At 37.1% G+C, this 23,474-nt stretch overlaps 1 protein-coding gene across 1 annotated transcript in view; it reads right to left on the bottom strand.

Annotated features, from left to right (window-relative positions):
* The window catches only part of BANK1 (B cell scaffold protein with ankyrin repeats 1), a 166,950-nt gene that overhangs the window by 101,376 nt on the left and 42,100 nt on the right, over nucleotides 1–23,474 (bottom strand). The window contains exons 4-8 of the mRNA XM_037380134.1: nucleotides 20,673–20,821; nucleotides 19,384–19,522; nucleotides 17,219–17,361; nucleotides 9,932–10,052; nucleotides 919–1,115 (exon numbers count right to left, since the gene is read on the bottom strand). Coding sequence (XP_037236031.1) covers nucleotides 919–1,115; nucleotides 9,932–10,052; nucleotides 17,219–17,361; nucleotides 19,384–19,522; nucleotides 20,673–20,821 — 749 coding nt within the window. The remainder of the gene's footprint in view (nucleotides 1–918; nucleotides 1,116–9,931; nucleotides 10,053–17,218; nucleotides 17,362–19,383; nucleotides 19,523–20,672; nucleotides 20,822–23,474) is intronic.

Here is a 23,474-nt window from a genome sequence, read left to right as displayed (position 1 = left end):
CTGTTGTTACCATTTGTCTGTGAACATGGAATCCAACACCAAAAAACCAAGAAAACCCGACACTATCAGCAAAGCTGCACCAGGTCTTCTCAACATAGGCTTACTTATGCTAACAATCACACCTTGTTTTTCTTTTGATATATGATTTATCTGATTTGTTCTCTAGGCTTTAAAACCTCTAGGACAAGAATTATCATCTCTGCTTACATTATAATTAGCACACTAAAGACTTAAAACAGGTTAAAGCTCTCAAATATTGCTACAGTATATTGCTTTTTACACTGCCAATTCTGTTAGATTTCATTGATGATAGTTTGCATGCTAGAACTACACACAGACCGTTATTCTATTATTATCTTTCATGCAGAAAGGCAACTATTGCCCCAAACTCCTCCTGCATACCTGGCTGAAGAAAGATTTACTCCATCTAACAAAGGGTGCTAAAATTTAGCCTTCCTTCACAGTGGAGTGGACAGCCAAGGCAGGGCAACCACTCTTTGTTGAATGGTTAAGAGTGGCAATCCTGAGAGAGTTCAGAGTCATTTCTAAAGTGACTTTGAAAGAAGTCTTTATCTCCTACTCTAGGTGGTTGGGCTAAACTACTTAAAATATAATCATTGGGTGCTGACAGCACCAAGATAGCTAGGCCACAGGAGGAGCTTCTGATTCACTGTTCTCCCTTCATTCCATGCCTCAAATTCAATCAGCACAAAAGCTCGGATCTCCATTATGACCAGTGTACAAAGAAAGGGGCTGTACTCCATTTTGACCCCTTTCTGAGATAGGAGGAGTGTAATAGTATTTTCAGACAGAAGGACTACAACGTATGAGGCTTTACAAGAGTTGTTACTATGGGATCTCAGCAGTACAACACCTGGTCCCTGGTTATAGATGACATGAAAAAGCATGTGGACTTACTGACAACTCTGTGATTAATTTTCTTAGTTCCCTGTGCCCGTGCTTCTCAGCAATATTTGCTGGATCTTCTCCATGTTTGTTGGTTATTTTGCAAGCCCATGAGGCCTCAGGGCAACTGAGTAGAAATGTTGCAAGGTTCTTTAATCCAAATCTGGCTGCACAGTGAAGGAGAGTAGGAAATTCTTCCAAATAGCTACCTGCATATGGAAACAAAGTTTTCATAAGAACGGTTTTGCTTTTTTGGAACATATTCCACCTTCTTTTGTAAAAGTCCTTTGAATATTAGTGCTACAGAATCACAGTTATCAAACTGCCAATGCAGAACTGGCATTCAAGGAACAATTCCTCCAACTAACAGTTTTACAATTCACTTAAGTATTTTAATAAAGAAGCCTTTAGCGTAACTGAGAAATCTCTTTTTTTTTCTGATAGAGGGATTTTGAACACTTTAGTTCTATTGAGAAATAAGTGTTCTTGCAAGGGGAAGAAAATTCTACAGCCAAAACATGCTTTTGCTCTAGATGTATACGATTTAATGCTTTAGGAATATTTTCATTTGAGACATTTGAATGGGACATTTTTTATAGGCTTATGGTGCTATGTTTTCATATTAAAAGAAATTTCTGAAAATTCCCATGTCTACCAGAGACTTGCAAAATTTGGCTTACCCCAGTAATGAAAAATCAGAGAATTTAAAGATTAATGTATTGGGTAATGGTTTTTGGGATTTATCTGAAATAGCATAATACTAATTTCTATCACAGACTTTATTTTTCAGCTTGGAGGACTGGGACAAATGTAAAGTGAAGTTAATAATTTCAGCATAGTCTTTTATTCTAATTCTATGAGTTACATAGAATAATAACCCCACCCCACACCCACAAAAACCCCCACAACAAAAAAGAGCTCAAGCATAAACAATACTTCCCACTGCCTTAATACTCTCCTCTATAACCACTTGTGGTTTGTTGTGTAGTGATTTGTCTATATATCAGCATGCAGTGTATCTCTCTTCCAAGTATGCATCCAATCTGCCCCAGGCACCATCAACTTCATGCACCCTCAGGGTCTTTACTACCCACTGCATGAAGCAGCGCTTCCTCGAGTGTGTTCTGAGCCTGGCTCCTGCCAGGTTCAATTGATAGTCCCTAAAATTAATCTTAGTCTCCATCCCTGTCTGCCCTCTCTTCACTTCTAGTGATTTACTAATTCCCAGAACTTCTTTCTTGAAGAGATCACGTCTCCTTAATCGTGCCTTACAGAGAATAAACTCCATCACCCAAGTGTTCTTCTACCTTTTTCAGCTTTAATGTAACTATTTTGAGATGATAGGCAAAGAGTTGCACGTGACAACTTGTGGGTGAGCCATGTAATTTATGCATTGTCATAATTATGTCCTGTTTTGTTCTTTACTCCTTTTCTAACAATTCCTAGTAATTCATTTGCTTTTTGATCTGCTGCCTAGCAACAAGTTGATGTTATCATAGAACTGCGTGGTCTTATTTCTCAGTGCTAACAGCCTGCTCAAAGCCTCTTATTTTGTATGACAACATAGGACTGCTTTTTCCACTTGCATCACTGTTTTTACCTACAATTAATATCATCTGACATTTTACTGCATAATTACTAAATCTTGTAAGGCCTTTCCTCCCATACTTTTTTTTCAATTAGCCCTCTTCCTTACTACTCTGAATACTTTGTATCACTAGTGTAAGTTTTTTCCAACTGTCTGCCTCCTGTCTTTGGCCAGTTACTCATCCATACCCAACCAATTACTGACTTAATCAGGTTTGCTGACTCTTACAAAAAACCAACAAGAAATCTATAAAGCAAGACTTCACATTACAGAAAATTTATTTGGTTACAATTTCTATTAATTTGTCTGGTAGAGGCAACACATTAACCTGCTTCTAGTTCTCAGGTCTGCAGAGAAATTGGGTTTTGGAATCACAATTACACCTTCTAGCACTACAGAACTGAAAAATTGCACAGTACTGTTAGAAATACAGCTATTTTACTGTTTCCTCAGAGCTGTTAATGAATACCAGTTAGTTCTGGCAATTTCTTGTGCTCAACCTGACCATTTCTGCTCTAACTTCTTGATTGCTTCAACTCCAGACAGTCTGAACGAAATGGGCTGAATAAAGTGATGCCACCACTGAGTGCTGCTGTATCAGACCCATTAGAGCTCCAATATGAACTGGAGCTGAAAGCAGCCAAGTGGTGTGCTACAACTGACATTGCCAATGCATTTTTCTCAACTGCTTTGGCAGAGCGCAGGTCACAGTTTGCTTTCACATGGAGGGGTGTTCAATATACCTGGAACTGACTGCCCCAGGGGTGGGAACCACATCAGCTCAACCATTTCAGTTCTGTGTGTTTCAAGCCACGTTGCTCTTGTCCCAGTTGCTTTCCTACACACAAGAAGTTGAGCTCCTTTCAGGTAAACAGTAAAAAGCTGGTGCTGGTACCCAACAATTGAACATACTGCTTCTCCTGTCCTGAGTACCCATCTTGGCAGACAGGGCTCAAGTAATAGCCTTTTGTAAACATCTGAAGGAGAAGAGGATGCTCATGGAACAGAAGAATAATATCTGTTAAAGGATGGGGCACCGTAGTTAATGAGAAGGTATAAATCCATATGTTGGGTATAAAGATGGTTTAAGTATGCGGTTTAAGTGTTGATAAGAAGGAATTTCATGACAATGGAATGGTTAGAAGACATATATATGTATGTATGAAGTTATATGGAACCTGAACATAATGCAAATGGTACAGAATAAGGCATGGAGATTGTATTTGTTCTGGCTGAGCCCCATAGCAGCCCTCACAGAGCTGTGCTTGTATCAGTAGCTAAAAAGGTATAGATAACGCACAGTGTTTTGGCCACTGCTGAGCAGCGCTCACACGGCATCAAGATGGGCTCTCCAACAACTAGTAGGCTAGGAGTGAGCAAGATCTTGAGAGGGGACGTAACCAGGATGGCTGACCCAAACTGACCAATGGCATATTCCATACCGTACGACATCTGGTCAGATATAAAAGCTAAGAGAAAAGAGGAGGAAGTGGGGGAATGACACATTTGTTATGTACAAAGTCTGTCTTTCGGAGCAATTGCTATGCATACTGAAGCCCTGCTTCCCGGGAAGTGGCTGAACATTGCCTGCTGATGGGAAGGAGAGAATACCATCTTTTGTTTTCCTTTGCTTCCATGTGCATGACTTTTGCTGTTGCAGGTTTTTTTCCATCTTATTTTCTCCCCTCCTGTTCTGCTGAGGAAGGGACTGATACAACAGCTCGGTGGGCACCTGGTATCCAAGGTCAACCCACCACAAATTACAAGAACTCTAAGTGTTATCCCAGAATATAGCCATTTGGACTTCTTGGGTTTTGTCTGTACTTTGCTAACTGCAGGGACAGACACACAGACACACACACACACACACACCCTTGATGTAGACATGTACCAACTTAAGAAGCAGTCATGTGAACAGTATGCAAGTGATTTTAGGGCTGGGACAACCGCATCAAAGCTAAGTGTACTTTTACATATTGCACAGAATTCTCTTAAAGTTCCCAAGCCCAAGCTAATACTTCAAAAAACATCCACAAATCATCAAGTTGCTTTTCTTAATGCTTGTCTTTTGCTTCTTTTTTTTTGAGATATCCAGCAATTAAATAGGTGTTTAGCATTAACTTTAAAGAAGAGCAAATTACATGAACTCTAATCAACAGTCTTCATCCTGTTAGCAGACTCTAGAAGGTCAAATATAGTCAGTACAAAGAGCCTTCATGAAGTATTAATAACATGATCTAAAAGAATTTCCACTCATGCTAACGAAACCTGAAACAATTGGTTACAAATCTGAAAGGGAAATCAAGTCTCTATTACCAATGGACTGGATGCTATGATTACTCCATCAATATAAAAAGTCAGTGGTATTCATAAGCCTGTTCTACGCTTTTATCTCAGCTTTCAAAGTAACACAAAACAGAGGTATCCCAGAACCAACTCCAAAATCCCTTCAGCTCCTTCACAATTAAGCTTTTTCCTGGTTACCACTCAACTCCTCCCTAGCTAGGTTTGATATTCAAGCAGGACTGCTACACTTACATACTTGGAACATTACAGGAGACTGTATCATTAACAAATGAAATACCTCAGCCAGCTATGGAGGATGGTAAAAATCATATATGAAATATATGAAATAAATTAATTTCCTAAAACAACCTTTTAAAAAAATATTATTTCTTGCAGTAAGCAGAATAAAAGGCTGTCTTTGGGTATGAAAACTTTAAAAGCAGCACTAGCAGCGAGATCTTTTATGTAATACTCAAAAAAGACATAATATTTTTAACACCACATAAACAATATTACAGCACTTTGACCAAGAACAGTAGATAAATAGTTTTATTTATTTCTTATTTTGAGAATGAGTATTCAGATAAATCTAACCTGTACATCTTCACAACATCTTGGGCTACGTGAGCTTTCTCATAATATCATACAGCCTCAAAATGTTGGTTCTAGTTGTGATTTTAGGTAAAGGAGCCATTGAGGAAAGTGCTATTGCTATACACAAACCTGTTGTTTGCAACTTTGTGCAACAATGCAACAAAATTCCATACATACATGCAGATAAAAGAAGGACTGTTTTATTCAATAGCAGAGGGATTTTATTTTTGTACACGGTCCAATGGGATCTTAGACTAAAAGGCAATTTCCAACAAGGTTAATTTTAAGCAAGCATCAATGCTAGCATCACTATTACATCTCTGAAAAAGAAGGTAGAGGGTTTACCTTATTTTCTTGGGATTGTGTTAAATCTAAAGACTGAACTTAAGTATTGAAGTGTTAATTCCAGGAAACAAATCTTGCTTAAAACATAAATCTACTGATAGTCATAAATAATTTCATCTTTCCTACCTTTTCATGGCATCCACTTCAAAAATAAGCATTACAAGGAAAGTTCTGTTCGCAGAGTAATTCAGATTACTTTCACAGTATGAATTTCCACACCATGCTTAAAACAGGTGCAACAGACAAAAGTAAAAAAACCCTAAGTCCAGAGAGGACAAATAACATATGTTGCATGGGAATTACAAAATTATTGTAGCCTATCTCCTAATTCCATTCAAGAGATCTCTCTGCAACATCTATTGTTACAGACAAATTTGAATACTATAGTGAAACCCACTTCTATAATAAATATGGCTGTATTATCTATAAATAAATAACTGACCCTTGAATTGAAAGTGTTTCAGTAGTACAAAATATGATGGGATAATAGCAATTTTAACAGTAATTCAATACTCCGGGTGAAAAAAAAAATCATCACATTTGCACCATTGTCGGTACACTGTTATTACAAGTAAAACTGAGTAAAACTGGCTGCCTGAAATATTTTGCATAGCTAAATATGCAGTTTGAGCTTTCTATGACTGGATTTTTTAGCTATGAGCCTTCCATGAAGGTAAACACAGTTTCTTTTCAGTAATGTAACTGTATAAATGCGCTGATCTTCCCAACAAATACTTAGCAAAATACACTATCGACAAAAATCCAGATTTTTGCAGGCCATGCAACACAATACCTAGTATCACTGTTAGCTAGTGGACATGATCATCACAATGTGTAACTACATTCAAAAGTTTCAGGTCCTTCCCTTCAGATATTACTGAACTTCTTGGTACTTCTGCTCTGCTCAAAATGAGCAGAACCCAAAGACCTATTTTCTTGTGCAAAGAAATCTGAACTACACAGACCTCATATGGTAGGGTGGTTGCATGGCCACCTTCCAGAAAAAAAATGCACATCAGGTGAGCATACACGTGGCTTCGTGGCTTCTGGGGCTTCCTATTGTACAGATGCATTAAGAGCAAAAAGCTGTCTGAAAGTAGCTGACTGCTGTCACACAAGTCCTACCACCCTAAGCTAGTGATCCCAGCTAAAAAAAAAAAACCCACAGCATCATGCTCTCCTCAGCCAGGTGTCCATACTCCCAAATGAACAACTGAAAATTCTGACGACAAGAAATACAGACTGGTAACTCAAGACACCACCTGGGGTGACTCTTCCTTTAAGGAATCCAAACATCACTGAACCACATCATCATACTATTCCCAGTATCTTACTTTGGACTTAAACCGCTTTCTTTTGAACATGGTAATATTCCATCTCCAGCATAGACTGTGTACTAGCAAGGTTCTGATTAGAAATGGAAGAAGCTCTGTTCAGACTTCTCTTCCCTTCCACTCAATGAATTAATGCTAGGCATGAGATTAATCAGTTGCTGCTGCAGTTACAGATTCAGCCATGAACAATGTAGGAGGATAAAGCTTACAGCCATGATGACTGCTGTTTCTGCATTCCAGTCAGTCACGAGCAGTTTCAGACATCAAACTGTACCAGCTCCTCCCACAGATGGCTCATACATACCATGTGGTCTGAAGGGAGAAGGCCACACAAACATCAGAAACTCGTGGGGAAAGCAGGTATGCGGCTTTGTCTATTGGTCCTGGGCTTTGACATTCCATTTCATTTAATTATCACAACGATTTTGGACTACGAGGGTCTCTTCAGGTCCAAGACAGATGTGCATTGTTTAGTCATGTAAATCAGCAGCTGGGATTAGGAGGCCCCTGACTTGTCACCTTGCCCCTCCACCCACTAAATGCCTCATAATTACATCTTTTCTAGGTATCACTATACGGTGGTATATTGAAAATACAGAAAATAAGCAAGCCCTCTATCCTCAGGTACTAATCTCATGTCATCTTCAGTTGCTACAGCACCACCAGCCTTACTCTCAAAGGGAGGACCTTCATATCTTGTTTCAGTGTCATGTGGGATTGGTTGTCCATTAGTGCAGATGCATGCAAAGGCTTTACTGAGTGGTACAAATGGACAGATTTAATTTCTTGACCATTACACAAAAGCCTGGTACCATCAAGTTGTGACGCAAGGCAAAAAGTTATTGTGAGGACCATCAGACGACGATACTGAGCTCCACCAATTTAAGACAGCTTTAAACACTCTGATTCACGAAGCCTTTTCAGGCAACAACCAGCAGCACCCTGCACTTACACAAAGTAGGACGCAACCTTCAAGGGCCAAACTTTCCAAGTCTTGCTGATAGAAAACTCTGAACTATTGAACTACTTGAGGCCATCCTGATACAATTGTTCTCTTGGCAAATACTATACCAACAGCTAAGATGGCTGCTGTTCCCTCAGCAACCTCAGGAACACTTCAATGCCCATTTTGCATGCAGCTGTGGTACCAGTTACCATTCTCTGCCCTGTATAAGATAATGGCTTTGCCACCCAAGCAGTGAGGGGAAAAGGATGTTGTTGGACTTGACCTCTCAAATTCCTCCCCTAAATACATATTTGATTAATTAAAAAATATAGTAAGGTTAATGACCTCACAAGAGATGATTGAAGGCTACTGGTCTTTCTTTGTGCCCTAATTCTGAAAAGAGGCACCACTGTTTAATTCCCTCCCGTCCCCTGACAAAGGTGAAGAAGTTACCTCTTTCTTTCAGGTTCTACAGCAAAAGTCAATGGCAACTAAGGGTACCAGTGTCAAAATTATCAGGTAAGAATAACCGACTACAAGATCTATTTGCATTTGGTTTTGGTTGGGGTTTGGGGTTTTTTTTAATTGTATTTGCTCACTTAATTGCCAATTCACAAAATTCAGTGAGCTCTTAAGACAAATTAATGTTCTAATGTAAAGAAATTTCCACCATACCGTGTTTAACTGCTTTAACTGAAGTTTTGTATTATACATGTAGGAAGAGGCTGTAATTATCTGAAAGCACACATGCTTCAGGCAGAAAATACCATTCTTGAACTTGCAAGTTTGTCACACTGAATTGTGTGACAAACTGAATTGGGGAAAATTGCTGAACTTTTATCAGCTGTGAAACTGGAACAACTGATACATTTCAGCTAAATATATAGAACTGAACAAAAGTAGTAGTGATCAGGGTAACTAGAAATGAACCACTTTTACTCAGTAGCAGTATTTTAATGAAGAACGTTAAAAGAGAAAAGCTGCTGCTGTTTGGAACCTACACTAAGAACTAGTTAGCTAGTGATCATAAGCAGGAAGGAAAGGTTAAAGATAAAGTGACAAGTGGCATATTTTTAAGTGCGTTAAGGTGGCTTCTTCAACTTTCAACTAACTTTGAGGCCAGTGCTTGTCTTAATTAAAGTTTTAGTTGACATGCACAAGGTTAAGAGGGAACTGCTGTTTTGTATGTTTTGTCATGTGATATTCCCTTCTCTGATATTCTCTGCAGAGGGTTCTAGAACACCTCAGCTATAAAAAAAGCAGAAAATCTAATATTACAGTATTGTAGTACTGTCTTAGTCTGTGGGAATTTTCATAAAATTGCAGTAAGCAAACAAGAGCCTAAAGTGATATTTCTGCAGCTCTTAGAAGACATCCTTCTTATTTCCCAAATTATTGACACAGAACATTACTTCTTTTTTAGCAATTTAAATAGACAGTTAAAATGACTTCTACAGTGTCAATATCAATTAAACCAAAGAAATACTTAAAGCCCCATCTGTTTCTTTTCAAAACCCACCTGGACACGGCTTTGTGAAACCTGCTCTAGGTGAACCTGCTTTAGTAGCAGGGATGGACTAGATGACCTGCAGAGGTCCTTTTCGACCCTGACTATTCTGTGATTCTACAATCTCTTTAGGTCTCTTACTGCCCATTTTCTCTGCAAATATAAATTTTCTCAGCTGCAAATTTGTCAATTTGCAGTTAATCTAAAGCTAAAAAACATCCAGACAATTATAAATATATAGTACTGAGTCTCAAAGTAATGATTTATAGAATTCTTTGTTCCACTTTTCCTTGCTATGTTGTCTTTATTGTGGATTCCTCCATTTTACTAGTGGTTTTAAATACTTAATGATTGTCTTATTAACATTTGTAAGTAATAACCATAGCATCAGCAATAAAAATCAATGCATACAAGAAGTGACTCACTAGTTTGTTGATGGTGCTCTTCTTCACTTTGGAATGGGCTGAATTCATAAGTAGATATTTTGCTTTTCAATAACCAAGTCAGAACATTGTCCAGCTTCTCTACAGAAGAAAATTTAAAAGCCTGTTTAAAATAAGAAAAATCAAAGGAAAAAAATAGTTTATTTATTGCATATGTTTTTAGCTTTATCCTCAGGGTGCTGCTGAATCAAATGAATGAAAACAGTGTTATTACAAATTCACTTTTAGTAAGAGAAGCAGTTTCTGAAAGCTACAGAAGAGATACCGGTATAGATAGAAGGATCATGGTAACACAATCCAACTGAAGAAAACCAGGTATAACAACTTATGAAGTTCAGCCATGACTAAAACCTTCTGAATGAAGGGTAAGGACAGGATGATTATTTCTTGGTTTAGCTGTGTACAACAATGCTGGGTGATAACCAGGAACTGTTCTGACAGACACGAGTCGCCAATAAATCCAAGATCTTACTACAGCAGTAATTCAGGATGAGTTGACTACAGTAGCCTTCTGTTACCCAAAATCTTTACATTAAGATTGTGTACTTTGGTAGGTAGGAAACGGCTTCAATTCAGTCTGCAGAGGCCTAACATTCCTGATAGATTAAGAACTGATAGCAACCAGTGAGATTAGCTTCCTATTAAATACATAGTCTTTAGACATGAGAAATCCTCACTGACTTGCCACAAGATCTTTTTTTGATTGCCTCTTTCTGGAGAGAAGGCCAAGATCTATTCCTAATGACTCTCAAGGCAGCCATAATTAAGTTTGTTTGCTTGGTGTGATAGGAGACTACATGATAAGCACGACTACAGAGATTTGAGCAGTAAGGTTATTTTACACTGTTTACTATGGCACTAGTCCAGTCTGTGCTGCACTGGGTGCCAAAAGATGCTCATTGATGGTCATCCATGCTCATACTCCAGTCAGATGGCAGCAGCTGTGTGTTAAAGGTTGCCTTTCCACAGTTGAACTGTTTCTGGTCAAGACAATTCTGGGATCACTAACAGGGAATATCTGCAGATACACTTAGCATATAAACTTAAAAAGAAACTCTGTGACTGACATGCTGAGAAGAAAAGGACACAGAGGGGTCTACTGATGAAACACAAAGTTTAACTCCCGAGGCTGTTAAAAGCGAGTAAGAAAATAAGTGTGACGTGATCAGAAAATGTTGAGTACACAAGCAAGATACAATTTTCAGCTGAGTCCTAGCCAGAATTAGAAGACAAGTTTGCGCAGATAGGGAGCTACCAATAATAAAATTATTATTTTTCCCATAATTGATACTAGCCCTTCCAATATTGATTATGACACATCAAATTCATCACATTTAGTAACTCGTCACCTATTTCTTTCCATAATTCACCCTTTCTGTACTGCTGAATTATATTCTCTGTATTTGTTACTCAATAATTACAAATACATAATTTAGTCCTCAGTAACCAAAGCAGTAAGTATTATAAAAAAAGACTCTACCTAGAAAAAAAAATCTTGAAGACTTGTTCTAGAACAAAGATCTAATTGGAGTACCAGACTTACAGTGTGAATTGAGAAAGGATATGCAAAACCTCCCAAATATCTAAGAAAAAAAAAAACCTATTAACATGAATAACCACATTTAAAAATTAAGGGGAGTAATTCAGTTAGGAAACCATACTATTCTCTCTTATTCCAAGTAGGTCTTCTTAGATACAATATCATCATTGGTACCACCTTAACAGAGTTCAATCTAGAGTAGGACAGAGAGAAGTAATAACATAGGAACTGTCTCAGATGAGAGTATGTGCAGGTACTGTGCCATGAAGAAAGAGGCTCAAACCCACTGGTATTCACTGAAACAACTATATAGCAGAAATTCCAGTACATAGAGAATAATCATAGAGGTGGGTTTCTAGACAAACTGAACTTGAAGTAATATTTATAATTTCCTTTTAAAATAGCAGGGATACCCCTTACACATTCCATACCCCTACCTATCTAGCCTTCCCTGTTCAAAAGAAAATGAACAAAGTAAAAACACCCCAACAACACCTGCCTCTTATAATAAATCTGTCCTGAAATGCTCAAGGAGCAATTTCAAACCAAAACCATTTCAGACTGTCTTGTATATCAAAGCCAAATAAACACCCTACAGCCTCTTTTCAGCAAGCATGCTCGTTAATCTTGCCAGCAAAGCTCCTCTGCTTTTTAATGACCTGAGGCAGGAACCTTTCCTTCTCCCTTTTATTCAGGCAGAAATCTGGTAGAGAAGTACCTGAGGAGTGTTTAGCTCTTATTTTGCACTCAGACAACCAAATTTACATGGGATAAAACAATGTTTCACAATCCGAGATCAAGCAAGTTCTTGAAATGAGAATGCACAACTTCAGGAACTTGCAGCAAAATTTTCAAGGCCATAAACAGTTGCATGGCTTAACTACATCAGGCTAACTCAATTTTGACAAGCTGCTGAGACAGAAGTTAGACTGATCTCCCAAAGGGAACAGACTAATTTACAGTTAAATTTCTCATGCTTTAACAGGCCTGCCTTCCAATGGCCTGTCTATACATTTCTATGATTTCCAAGTCAGGCACAATACACTTCTTATACACAGTTATTAGTGCAATTTGCTCAAAGTTTTCCACCTCATTATTTTTTTCTCTTGCTCCAGGGATCTAAAATCTGAAGGCTCAAGCAATGATTTAACAAGCTATCTTGTTAACTAAACCATAACGAGGAGCTTTGTTCTGCTACTCTGCAACAAAGGCACAGCAGGAAAATCTAGGTTAGTTATTTTTAAAAGTCTAGGTTGATGCCTTTTGTCTCACATACAGGAGCACTTGTTCCAGTACTTAAGTGAAGATAACAGCAGAAACAACAGCGAAACCTAACTAGCAATAGTATCTAGCACTATCTAGCTCCATACCAACACAAAGCGCACTTCCCCCAAGAAAGAATTCAGTTTAGAGAATTTTACTTTACTGCCTATTCCTGCTCCAAAGCACTCACAGACTCTAAGTAAGCTGCATTTACATATTTTGATGCACCCTACACAAGTCTCTAAAGGCCCGTGAAATCTTCCCAAGAAATCCCAACAGTACATGCCTGAAGTTCATGCTGAATCTTCACCAAAGCCAAGGGAAGTAGAACTGTATTTGAAGTTAAGCACACTGCAAGGGAACACTGAGCCATTCAGGAGTTTCAGGAAGTCCACATTTTATCCGAATATTGATTTAAAACATGACAGAAAAGAAGTAAAAGCACTACTTTCTCCTTGTGTTCTTGCAGACAAGTTATTTCCAGGAGCCACTCGGAATTAAGCTAGTGAGTTTGTAGGTAATCCTTATGGTCTCTGAAGCACAGCCAGCTGCTCTTTGCTCCACCTTTCAATCTTGGTCCTTCTGCAAGTGCTACTACCTGCCCCAGAGCTCACCACCAGTAGCTTGTCCTCCTCACTCAGTACCACCTCCTCAGGTGTAGGCACTACCTGCATTCCTTCGCTCCCTTTTCACAGCAACATGACACAGCTGTATGCAACAGAGGAACCCCAACTGCTGACCATCACACATGGGCTTCCAAAAACATCCTTGAAAAAGGAAATGAAGCACATATCTTGCTACTTTTGTGAATGAGATGGTCTACATTCTTCAATAACTGCTAACAAAGCCTGAAAATATGTGCCACTGAAACACAGCACACACAGCCAGTAAATTAACATATTTCTTGCTGGCTTTAGCAGTACTAACAAGGTTAGATTTACATAAAGATGAACTCTTTCAGTAGTTCTTATATATCAGACACTACTTTATATGCGCGTCAATATCTAGATTACTTCTGCCAAAAAGAATGGGCTAGACTTAAAAATCACTTAGGCTTTTCTGACAGTTTTAGCCACTGACAGAACATGGAGAGATTTCATACCTAGAGGAAAATAAAGAAACATTTTAAAGTAACTGCTGCTGACATGGCTTAGAAGATTGAAACATTAAGAAGCTTCAAATTATCTTTGGGGATCAGGTAAAGGCGCATACATAATATGACCACATAAGTCATGTAGTGTTTTCTTACAAGTTTCCATAGAGGATCTGCAATTTATTTTCCTTCTTCTTTTTCAACATACACTGTAACCGGAATCCTGTTTGATGACTATGATAAAAACATCCTTTAAGATATCAAGTCTCTCAAAATCATAGCAGTACTATTCCGTCAAAGCTTGTCATACAGACTTTCTGAATCTCTAGATATTCTAAGTCACTCAAACAAACATGAACCTTATCAATCATTAATTTCAGTAATAAGGATATGACCATATTTTCAATTTTTTAAAAAAACCTAAGAAATCTGTACCAGGAAACCCCAACACTAACTAATTGAATCAATAGTTGCATTTAGTAGAACGTCTGAGAGAAAAATCAATACACCATGTAAATCCAGCAGAATGCTGAAATGAGAAGTTGATAAAAAGTAAAAAAAGATATGAAAAAGTTTATTTATGAATTATAAGAACCTTAAAATCAGTCTGTATACTGGGTTATTACAGAAACTCCCTAAAACAGCTTCTTTAATGCAAAATTATAAGAAAACAAGAGAACAAAAAAATTCACAGCCTTTAGCCAGCACCCACCCTCATATGTCCTGATAGCAAGTTCATTGAGCATTATGATTCAGTTATTATGACCCCAGCGCTTCCTACTTTACTATAAAATGTCAGAGTTTTTTCTTGAAAAGCTTATGCAAATAAACTTATTTCATTTTTTACTCTATTTATTTCCTTACATTTTAAATATTTATTCAGTTGTTTAAATGTCTTGCTAATGTTGATAAATTACTTCTAAATTCAGAAAAATTCGCAACACAGAAAATTACAACCGAACAGATGTGGCAAAGAATTTAATCCAAAAATTTAATTTGTAAAAACCTTAGAATATGTTTAATCTGAAATGTGGCCAATGTTAATCTTTAATTGCTCTCTGACAGGAGGAATTCACAAATGCAACAGTACCACACTTCATTGGTCTCCCACTAAGATATATGAACTGCCCCGACCATCAGTAAAAGGAATGGATTAGCTGTAAGCCTATGTGTTGGGTTTTGTTTATCTGCTTGGCTTTACTGGAGGACAAAGTGGAGAAAGGGAAAATAATCTTAACAACAATAGCACCTCAAATTAGCTGGAAGGGTTGGCAACACAATATACAGTACAATGAAAGCATTTTACCAAAGCACTGTGGGTTTGGTATGCATTACTGTAGCAATTTGCTTTCATCACAGAATTCTAATAAGGAGATACTTCTCAGATTGCAAGCATTTGTGAAAATCTTGAATTTTTCTTTGAACCACGGAGTAATATTGCTTTGATCAATAATTGCTGTAAGCTTTTCTATTTTATTTTAATTTTGTTTTCCATTGTGTTTGATTGTTACTTTGCACTGTTGCCCCCCAGATACTTTTGCAAATAAGCTGATAGTCTCAAAGGTTTTAATTATCCTGGCTAAATAAAAGTTACTACTACTCCTGCGACTTGACAGGAATTTAATTACTATCAAGTCTGTTTTGTTTTTCCTTGCGTGAACATATTTTTAAAGATTAAGGTAATTCATGTTATGTAAATTGCAGCTTTATGATCTATCTTATTGCCATTAAATCAGGTTTACATGGGAGCTTAAAGTATTTTAAAAGTTTGTGGAAATACTTTAGCTACCTAGCTAGTTAGTTTACCTCAATCTGTGGCCCAGCAGGTGACGTTAAGTGCGATGACAAATCTTCCAACACATATGTACACTTACAAAAGAATTACCATTAGTATACTTCCCCACAGAGCAGCCATTATATTGTGTGGCTTGTAAAACTTATCCAATTATAAATATCTTCTTGGTATTAACTTTTCAGATGCTAAAACCAAAAAATTAAGAGCAGGCAAACAGCATTGCCTCATTTAAACCCTTGCTTATTATCCAGATGAGTAAAGCTGAGGAAATTGTTAAACATACCTGGCAGTCATAACCTACAGCTGTATTTCCTGGTGTGCACTACTGCTCTGCCTAGAATTATTTTTGCATTTGAATATAATTTGAATTGCATGTGTCTTACTAAATATTAGTCATGCTGGTTAAATGAAGGGTCAAACTCCTGAATAACGCAAATAATTCTCCAGTGGAAGTACCAGGTGTGTTGTAGGTATCTAGGTTACCATGTTAATTATAATTTTTTTAATCATTATGATATTTCTTACGCATAAAATTGTAAATGAAACCTGTTAGAAGCTTACTTTGATGTCCTTCAAAACACAGGCTAAAGAATGATGGATATTAAAAATGCATTTGTACTTGGAGTTGCACTATTTTTCTTGTGCAATAGCCTGTTTTCTTAAAACAGAAGTGACTTGTACTGGGAAGGAATCTACCCCCACCCTTAATAGAACACTAATATTGCAATACATCATTTTTTATTAATCCTTTCATTATGAGTGTAATGCCTGAGGTGGTAGGTAAGGTAGATTTGTCACAGGAAAATGAGACTGCCTGCACTGGAAACACAGACCATTATTTTTGTTCTGGCTTTGCAGTTACAATATAGACATCATGACAAGTCTGCTTGGGCTATCCACCATTCAACAAATGATAACTGAGATTCCGTCCTTTCTTAATAGATGCTTTCTTTTCTTATTATTTTGTATGTGCTATTGGCAAAGGACACGTTGCAGAGCACTGCAGCCTGCTGTGCTGGATTTGAAACCCAGCTCAAAACCTGAATTCTTCTAAATATATGCAAAGAATCTGCATGGCAACCAGCAAACCACATGAATGATAATTCAGCAGCTGTAAATGTACTCTATATGAATAGCAACCTACTGTCTCCCATACAAGCTATGCCAGAAAAATCCTGCTTGACCGTGAATGAATAATAACCCTCCAAATACAATGTGATTTAAGATTACTTGCTTCTATTGGTCTTAGAACATACTAAAAAGGGCACTTTAAATGGAGAGGGACATTGCTACTGTTATTATTTTCATTCTCTGTAATGCAGGATATTGTCCACTAGGCATATACAGTACAAAGGATGTTTATATTACTTTCTATACAAAAACAAGAAAAGAGAAAATTTGTTTTCACTTGCCTGACTTGCTTACAACTAGACATCTCAAAAGACAGGCCTCTGTAATTGTAAACCTGTTACTGAGCCATTACTCATTACTGTGCAATCAAAAGACTGTGCATTATCTCTTAGCTCATACAGGCACTTATATTGTATTTTTTAATTAAAAATGCAGAAGTCAACTTACCTGACAAGTGAAAGCTATTGGGTCAGCCACCTTCTTGAAAATGTGCTCAATCTCCTCTAGTGCAGTATAGTACTCTATCTGCGCTGTGGTCTTAATGACTCCCCCACAGTAGACATTTATATATACAGGGCCAGCACAAAAATCTTTTAAAACACAAATCAGAACAGTAGCTGAAAATATTTTCCAGTCCCAGACCAGAGGTCTTGGGGAATAAGTAAAAGAACAGGAAAATACCACAGAAAATGCATAGAGTCAATTAAATGGATTTGCATTTCACACATGATTCAGTGTAATCAGTTTTTTATCCAGGTCTTTCAGTCTAACATTAAAAAGCTGACAGAAGAAAATACATATCTGTAAATCTGTATAAAACAAAGCTATAGTATTGCTTCACGTTAGAAAGGAGATGAAGAGAGTATGCTTCAAATTTCCAACTTCCCTTTGATATACTGATGACCTATAAACAGATCCCCTATGCCTACAAACTAAGGAAAAGTTCATTTATTACAAATAGTGGAATTGCTCTTCATCTTTTGAAACATTTTTCTTAATTGTAGACAAGGTTCTCAAAATTGGATTTGAACTAGGCTGCAGAAATTGCAGTGTAATTATTTCCATTCCAGTTGTTTACCTAGTAAAACCAAAGGAAACAGGCATTTGTACAGTCTGTTGTTACTTAAGTGTAACTTGCTCTGTGTACGCAGCATAAGCCCCTTTCATGAGCACATTTTATAATTCATTAGTATTCATTGTGCCAGGCATCCTGCTGTACCATACCAGCACTAGCACAGTTTCCTTAAAATTCAAACTCTGCCCACAGAAAAGCAATGAAAATGCACAATCCTGAAAATGGAGAAGAGTAATAGGGCCAAAGAAACAAAACAAATAGAACATCACCTTAAATCACTCAAATGGAAACTGATCAAATGCATTTTTAATAAAAACAACAAACCAAAAACATTTTCTGGTCAGCTGAACTCTTATTAAAACAGGGTACACCCTAACTTCCAACTTTTCCAGATTTTGGAACAGAAAAATGCTTACAGAGGGAAGCATTAAATACCAATAATATAAGAAACAAAATGAAACTTGGGCTGCAGGTCTCTGCCAGATTTTTCACAATATTTCATTTACTGTTCATATTTTATTTCCTCATGCACTATAGAAACCTCACTGTAATCAACAATGTTCTCAAAGTATAATTCTGGAAGAATCTTTCAAGATCTGTGAATGAGGATTTCAGCTCTCCTCTGAAATCAGTTGCAGATGGAAGTTTCCTGTTGGTCATGTATTTCCCAATCAGGTCTCTAAAAACAAACTCTCTGCACGATCACAGTGATAAAAAAAACTCAGATCATATGTGGCTGTCACCTCAGGACAGTGTTCTGGATGAAAATCAGACCACAGAATTACCCAAATGTAATTCCAAGAAGCCACTGTTGAAAATTGTAGCCTATACGTATATATTTCTTCTATCTAATGTTGTATTCTAATGCTTTTAGAATAAAATTTAAGTTCTTTTGCGAATTCACAGCATGCAGTGCAGTAGCAAGCTACACTCTAAATATTTACGCGAAAATTTTTTTAATTCTTAACTCACATCATGTGAGTAGGGATAGATGTGGCACTTAAATCTGCACAGACCTTCTAAAAGAAACTGTTGTTACATAGCTAAAACTGTTGACAACTAGTTATAGATGAAGCAGTTGAAAAAATCATTAGAAACCAGCAGAGCTGAGTGATACAGAGAAATGGCATGGATACAAACAAAGAAAATAAATTATTTCCTAATCAGTAAGAATTATAGAGAGGAATATAACCAAATTTACTGCATTAAATACCAAATGAAACATTTTAGTAATGGAGTAATAAGAAAAGAATATTAGCTTTGCGTTTTATGGCAGTAATTTTGAAGAATGTTAACCTGTGACTAATCAATGACATTTTAAGACTGCCACCTGCCATTTAACCACACAAAAACAACCTAAGAGAACCTAGTTTCCCATAAATCACAAGGCCTTTCTTCTCTGCATTATTAATAAATGTTCTGTGTGCAAAACCCATGTACAGGAAACACCTACAAAATAGTGGGAAGTAAAACTACTTATCAGAAAAAGTGATGTGAGCCCAAAGTTTTCTGTTTACTTAAAGAAAGTTTTTCTTACCTAAGGCTTTCACGTACTTGACCTTTTTATTCCAAGAGGTTGGCTGCATCCTAATTCGTTTATTACCTGCTATGAATTCAATTTCTAATGTTTCATCATCTATTTCATCTTTCAACAGAATGAATATTTCACCAGGATTCTATAAAATTAAAATATGTTCTTGTTAGTCCTTCAGAAAATTATACTGGAAGTGTAAAATGCAAATGAAAACATAACTGGGAAGAAAAGTTCCTTCATACAAAAAAACAGTAATACCAAAACATGCTGCCATCTCAGTGTTATACTTTAGTATTTTACTTACATAAATGACACAATTAATGTAGTATTTTAAATTCATCTTATCTAACAAAATTTTAAGACAGTATTTTAAATACATATGTAGCTGAACTGTTATGTTTTCTAAGAACATTCTACTTTATAGTCCAAGAGAATGACATTCAGCCTAATAAGAACCACCTAAAATACTTTAGACTCAAATTCTTTACAGTGAACTGCCAGTAAAGACAGACAGAAGCAGCAGGTAATGTGATACAATACCATCCTACTGCCTCCTGAACGAGAGCGAATGTTACTCCCTTAGAACTGTACTGGTCGCAATAATGAAATAATGTAAGCCATCTTTGAAAGACAGATAGCAAGCAAAATACATGACGTTCTATACACACCACAACCTCAAAATCTGACTGTGGCCAGTCATTTATATAAATTAATGCAGGATATTGTACTTCCTCTGTTTATATTTTCATATATTTTCTCACAGAAACTCAGATTAAAAACAAACACATATGAATATTTGTGTCCATTGGATATGCATGGAGATATGTATATATAAATATTTCTGATTTAATTTAAAATTAGACAAGGTATATGCTCACACAACCGCTTGTGTAACTTGTGGTATGGCCACATATGCATGTACCCATAAACCAATCATGGATTCTTGCCATGAGACACTCCGTATCCCTCAAGAAGTGCCTGATGACACGCTCCCTCTAAACTACAAGGCCCACATGACAGTTAACATCTCTACTCAAGCTGCCAAAAAATTCTAATAGAGATAAAAATCCCTCAGAGGCTCTCTCAAAACTATTTTATTTACAAATCTTTTGGCTGCAGCGTGGATGTGACAAAGGCAAAATAAACCCCACTGCAGTCTTGATGAACTCTCATTTTGGCCTGTTACCTGCTATCGGTTTTCAAAACTGTTAATAGTATGAATGAGTTTACAGCAGGAAGAGGAGAAGAGCACTGACTGTTATCCTAACGATTTTAGCACCCAAAAACCTTACCTCACATGATATTCTTCCTGGAAGCACCAGTATTGACTGCTCATTAGTTTCTAACGTTTCAGAAAGCATCTCTGTTTTAAAACAGAGTTCCGTTTTTTCTGATACTCCCCTGACATCTGTCAAGTTAACATCAGAGCTAGTGTGGTGACCTGAAATATATAATGCGGAATGAGGACATCGTTAACAAACCCAGCAACAAAACATAGCAATGATGTTGTTTCCAATATATAGCTCATATGGCATTTGGAGTCACATTAAGAGCACTGCATGAAAGCCTGGCAATATTCCTTTTTCTGCAAATGTGATGAGATTCCCCCCTTTGATAATCAGAGCTCACCTCTGAAGTCCTGAACCTGCAGCCTTTATTTATATAAACAGATTCTTCTCATACATTTTGTCTTGTGAAGTCAAAGACAAGGCCTTTACACCAAAAACATTGTGACCAATGAAGTCACAAGATCAGCCAGTTTTCTAGTCTCAGAACAACAAACTCTCATACACTGGGACAAAGTGGGATTTTTACCACTCTTGCTTTCTCTGTATGTAAACAAGGGCATGCTACACATTTACAACATCAGCCTGCCTGGCTGCAGGAAGGATTTATGTAAAGGCAGTGATACCTGTGACCAAGTGACTATGACGGTAGACAAAGATCTTAACACAGGCTATGGTCTCTGCCTTCCTTTACAGACAAAATGAATGACTGAAGGCATACATTTTTTGCGTAGGATATTCTGGGTTTGGAAATGCTATGCCAGTCATACAGATAGCTTGCAACCAGTTTCTTTTCTGCTCTGCTATACCAGTAAAGGCCCAAAAGCCATAGTGATTCCTTCACCAAATCACAGAATTTTAATGAGAAAATATAAAAGAACTGACAACTGCATCTGCAGAGCTCTGACTAAGCCTACGTTTCAGAAAAGCTATTCTTCACACCTGCCACTTTACAGTTGTATCACTACTACTCCTTTCCAGACACTCCATTACCCTGTACAAAACGCTCTTGTCACCCATCTCAAAGGACTGCAGCAGCTCTTCATCACACAGGATTACCCAGCATATTGCAGTAACGTAGTTAGATTAATAGTATCATTCCGAGCAGCTCAGAGTTAAAGTCTTGACTGGCTGGTGAGAAAATATCCTGAGAGTCATCAAGAGTATCTTGTATTACTGTAAATTATGGAATATTCACAGTCAATTACATTCAAGGACATAAATAACTTTTCAGGCACATATTTTCCTCTCAAATGAATGTAGAATATTAATATAAATTAGTGATGGGCAGAATACAGAACAGTAGCAATCTGGCTTTGCTCAAACAAGTACTGCAGCCATTTTGAGGTTTTTCCAAAAGTGCCCAAGTGACTGAGCTATACAAACCACACAGTACTCCTAAGTGGCACAGAACTATTTACATTTAGCATCAGTATTGGTAATTTACAATTAGTTTTCTCACTTCTTGCTTGCCTTTATTTCCCCCATATGTACCAGTTTGTCTGATACAAAATGTTTCCTTTCCTTACCAAATTTGCCTTGCTTAAGAAGGCACAGACTTCATAAACTTCTATAATAAATGTGCCTACTAAGTGAAGTTATGCCAGACAATGCAGTACAGAAACTTGGGTATGCTATGTCTGATGTAGATTTTTTTTTTTCCCAGAAGTGTGCTTTGGTTGTTGGAGAGATCTTAGAAAAAGAAAAAAAAAAGAAAGGAAAAAAAAAAAGTAGCATCATTTGTCCTTGCTTCATTAAGGAAGCTAAAAGTTCTTTGAACATCTAAGGTGTGCAGGTTCAGCATTGGTCACCAGCTAGTAAATTTTCCTACCCTACTCCTGCTTATAGTCTCATGCCTTTAAAGCAAACTAATTCTAAATTTAAACTGTGAATTCAGTGTAGACTGATAAAATTACACTGAACCTGCGTGCAAACATACTTTACTGAAATAGTTTTAATTCCATTTGTTTTAATTTGTTTTGAAAGTTAAATAGGCTCACTGAACAGAGGCTATTTTGATTCCGAATGAGAATCCACGCACAATTCAATGCAGTTTAACTATTCTAGCTCAAAAAGTAAGTACATTAGTTTCTATGATTATCACTGTGAAGACTAGACTTTAGCACCGCTCTTCAGAAAATGGAAGGCCTGAACCCTTGCTGATGTGAACAGCTAGGATACTATATGCCCACAGCGCGTACTTTGGGAATATTACGTGTTCATATTTTAAGTCTCCCATCAATTTTAATCATATAGAATTTACTTAAGACAACTCATATGAGGTGCATGCTTCTTCTGAAAATTTGTCTTCCACTTTAAGCAAAGGAGTCTTGCAAAGACAAGAAATATTTCATTATCAGATTGACAAAATGAAAGGACTGAATAACAAATCTGGTAGGCACTGGATTTTCCGATGTCAGCTTTCTGTCAGTGATCATTCTTCAGGGATCGTGTGGATGCATTCTAATCTATGTGAAGTTCACGACAGCTTTATTTCTAGCCTGCACTCTGCTTATCAAAGATGACAGTATTAACTTCCACCTTTTAATGTCCACAATAATTCATCTACTAGGAAGGTCAATGCTAGTGCTAACAAGCTCGTTCAAATTAGGATAATATTTTCCTCCCACATTAACTGCATTTTAGTATTTTTATTATGCTTAGTGACATATAACTACAGTATCAGGACCTCAACTCAGTCAGTATTGGGATTACACAGCCCTAGAGTTCAGACAAATTATGAAGAAAATGCAGCCTTTGCATCAGACTTGGATATTCAAGAGAAACAGCAATTCCCCTACTGACTGT

Source organism: Falco rusticolus, chromosome 1, assembly GCF_015220075.1.
Source record: "Falco rusticolus isolate bFalRus1 chromosome 1, bFalRus1.pri, whole genome shotgun sequence".
NCBI lineage: Eukaryota > Metazoa > Chordata > Aves > Falconiformes > Falconidae > Falco > Falco rusticolus.
This window is presented reverse-complemented; position numbering and strand designations above follow the sequence as displayed.